Here is a 3,977-nt window from a genome sequence, read left to right as displayed (position 1 = left end):
AAAAAAAAAAAAAAAAAAAAAAAGATATATAGATAGTTAGATAGATAGATAGATAGAGTTGACTAAATGACTGACAGTAAAAGAAAAAGTGGAATGGTCTTTTTAGAGGCAAATAATAAAGCAAGCAACCAGTGGAGGTCACCGTCATTCGTTTTAAATATATCAATTCTCGTTTTTAGTTTTCGCTAGTATAAGTACAATGCCTCTCAATTGTTTTTTTCATGAACATAGAGTCACCAAGCAGACATCAGATGAAAACACGTAAATTGCCTTTCTTGACGGGTTTGCTCCTCAGTAGTTTCCATGGCACATTCCAGGGAATTTTGGAGAGACTGCAGCTGATTCAGGGTTTCCTTCAATAAAAACCGAGTTACGAATTGTTCCAAATTGGAGGCTTCTTGGTAGTCCTAAGAGTGACAAAACAAATGCAATTAGAATTATGGTAGAAAAAAATACCCAGGATTTTTTTTTTCTTTTACCATGTACTCATCAATCCCTGATTGATCCTAGAGAGAGAAGGTGGAGAGAAGAGAAGAGAAAAGATCTGTTGAGCCCTGGAGGCTACAGCATAGCTCTCATCCACCCACCAGGAGATGAATAAAAAAGCTGCAGAAATGACTGGAATATCTTGCCTTCCAATGTACCTGCCTCAAGATTAAGAAAAAGGACAAAACCAGCAGAGTTGCAAAATAGATGTTTGTAGAAAAGAAAAAATAACTCTTCAGGGGGAAAAAAAAGATCAGAATGTGACTAACTCAGGGTTTGTTCTATGTCTCATTTGAATGTTGACCATGCTATCATATATTTTCTCTATTACCAATGAAGTGCAGCCACATTTCAGCAATTGGCTTAATTCACTCCTGATGTATTTATTATGCTTGATCTGTACTGTGCTGAAGACAAAGAAAATTATGTGTAGTTTTTTAAAATTCAGAAAATGTTAGGTTTGGAATATTTAAACAGTTTACTAAATCTGCTTATGTCTCTCCCTCAGTAACTTTACCTGAGGTTCATTGACAACTAACTTCTAGGACAGCACCTGAGCCACAAAAGCAGCATTCACTGAAACAGCCCCAGGGTCACTGCAGAGGTCACTGCAGACTGAATAAATGTACTTGCCAAGCTTACTCAGGGTAGATGGGTGAACTCTGGATGGTACCACCTGCTGTGCTTGTCTTCCTAAAATCTCAGGGAGAACCAACAAAGAAAACCAGATTGGTGTGGAATAACACGGTGACAGGGCCATTCTTTCAGGTCATGGGACCGCCAGGGAAATCTGATTTTCTAGAGTCTTGAGTGGAAATGGTATATTCAAGTTCAGTCAAGGAAAAGATTTATTCGTCTCTGTCCCTAAACAAAAACTTTTTATGGCTGAAAAGACAAAACACAAAATGACTGACAGTGATAAGATAATACCACGAATCGTGATATGCTGGAGAAACTTAGGGCGTAGTTATAAACCCACACAAATAAGATTTAGGTACCTAACCTTCCTGGTTCTCAGCTTTCCCACTTATAAATCACTAAGCAACTCTGGCATACATTCCAACTCAAAAATATTCTGTGCTTCTATCAACTTTAATTTAGGAAGAATTGGATTATGGCCTCCTGATATAATTTACTTTGGAAGTTTTGCTAATAGAAGAATAATGTAATAGCATAGAAAATCTCATTTCTTTCTCAATTTGAAATAGTAAAAGGTTTCAATCATCAGCCGCTTTTTAAGCCCATTCATTACAGGTGAACAACACAGGAAATTTTCTTATCTACTGTGATGGCTAATATTGAGTGTAAACTTGATTGGATTGAAGGATGCAAAGTATTGTCCCTGGGTATGTCTGTGAGGGTGTTGCCAAAGGAGATTAACATTTGAGTCAGTGGACTACGAGGGGCAGACCCACCCTCCATCTGGGTGGGTATCAACTACTGCAGCTGCCAGCGTGGTTAGAATAAAGCAGGCAGCAGAAGATGGAAGAGCAGATTTGCTGAGTCTTCTGGCCTTCATCTTTCTTCTGTGCTGGATGCTTCCTGCCCTCAAACATCAGACTCCAAGATCTTCGGCTTCTGGACTTTTGGACTTACACCAGTATTTTGCCAGTGGCTGTCAGGCCTTTGGCCGCAGACTGAAGGCTGGACTGTTGGCTTCCCTACTTTTGAGGTTTTGGAACTCAGACTGATCCACCACTGGCTTCCTTTCTCCTCAACTTGCAGACGGCCTATGTGGGACTTTACTGTGTGATCGTGTGGTGTGAATTAAATCTTCTTAATAAACTCCCTTCATATAAACATCTATTAGTTCTGTCCCTCTGGAGAACCCTGACTCTTACATCTACCATATATAATAGTCCTATTTAAAAATTAAAAATTGCAATGTCTTTAAACTCCATATAAGAAACTAACCATAAACTAAACATAACCATTTCATGCTTATAATAATCTTTAAGAGTTTTGGATGAGTTAAATCAAGCTAAAATATTCCAAATATTTAATATTATCTCATAGCTTGCTATTTATTGGTTTAAAAAAGCTTCAAACAATTTTCTCTGAACGAGTTTTAAAATTGAGGAAGGCTTTTCTTTTAGGTTGAAAGAAAANTTTATGTGAAATCTTTAGTGTTGTGAGCTCTTAAAAGGGACAGAAATTGTGCACTTGGGGAGCTCGGATTTTAAGGCAGTAGCTTGCCGATGCTCCCAGCTGAATAAAGCCCTTCCTTCTACAACTCAGTGTCTGAGAGGTTTTGTCTGCAGCTCGTCCTGCTACATTTCTTGGTTCTCTGACCCCAAAGCAAGGTGACTGATGGACAGCCGAAGCAGCCCCTTAGGCGGCTTAGGCCTGCCCTGTGGAGCATCCCTGCTGGGGACTCCAGCCAGCCTGAGTGACATGATCCAAAGAGCGCTCTTGGGTAGGCAATTGCCCTGGTGGGATGCCTCGCCAGAGCAGCACGTAGCAGGCCCCCGCAGAGGATTAACACAGTGGCTGAACACCGGCAAGGAACTGGCACTTGGAGTTCCAGACATCAGAAACTTGGTAAGACTAGTCTTTGGAACTTGCCCACTCCCTTTGAGTGGAAGCGTGGCCTGATCACCCACGGAGTGCCTTCATTGGCACTTTGGTGTTGGTTTTGGTTTTGACTTGGTTTGAATTGTTTGAGAGGACTGGTGTTGGGAACTTGCCTACTCCATTTGAGTGGAAGCATGGCCTGATCACCCACGGTGTGCCTGTACCGGCACTTTGGTTTTTGTTTTTGACTTGACTTAGACTGCTTGATACTTTGGTTTTGATTTTGACCTGGCTTGGATTTCTGGATACTCTGATTTTGGTTTGGTGTAAACTGCAGATATGTGTGTGTGCCCTTTTTACTTGTTTTTTGTTTTGTGGTGTGCGTGTGGTGTGAGTGTGGTGTTTTGTCTCGAAGAAGTATAGGTCAGGCACAAATAAGCCCACTCCACTAGGAACTATGTTAAAAAATTTCAAGAAAGAGAAAAAAGGGGGGAGGCAGAATTTATATAAAAATAATGTTATATGGTAAATTCTTGTCCTGAAATAAATTAACTGGTTATTTAAAGAAAAAAAATGTTTGTAATAAGTCAGAAAGTTGAGACATGTCAAAAAATTATCTGCAAAAGTCATAAAAGAAAAAAGTTATAAAAATATTTTATACAAAAAATGTTGTATAATTTAAAAATAATAAGGCCTCCTGAGTACTATTGAAGAAACAGTTTATGTGCAAGGCACATAAGAAAAGTAAAATTTATCTTTGGTAAAAAGATTATAAGGAGGCATACGAATGTGGATTTTTACCTACATTAAAAGGTTAAAAAAATTATTGTTTTGAAAGTTTAAGCAAGTTTTAAAACGTTAATTGTAAAGAAAATTCTGTGTGTAAACATATTAGCTAAAGTTAAAAAGGTATCATCCAGTTTTTCTGTGAACTGGACATTAAAGTAAAAATGCAACAGGTTTTTCTTAAAACATCA

The 3,977-nt window shown here is 38.7% G+C and overlaps 1 protein-coding gene across 1 annotated transcript in view; it reads right to left on the bottom strand.

The window, feature by feature from the left end:
* Window positions 1-3,977, bottom strand: part of NECAB1 (N-terminal EF-hand calcium binding protein 1) — a 180,765-nt gene that overhangs the window by 45,242 nt on the left and 131,546 nt on the right. Inside the window, exon 7 of the mRNA XM_017870358.1 lies at window positions 271-407. Coding sequence (XP_017725847.1) covers window positions 271-407 — 137 coding nt within the window. The remainder of the gene's footprint in view (window positions 1-270; window positions 408-3,977) is intronic.

Source organism: Rhinopithecus bieti, unplaced genomic scaffold, assembly GCF_001698545.2.
Source record: "Rhinopithecus bieti isolate Rb0 unplaced genomic scaffold, ASM169854v2 scaffold_5179, whole genome shotgun sequence".
Lineage (NCBI taxonomy): Eukaryota > Metazoa > Chordata > Mammalia > Primates > Cercopithecidae > Rhinopithecus > Rhinopithecus bieti.
This window is presented reverse-complemented; position numbering and strand designations above follow the sequence as displayed.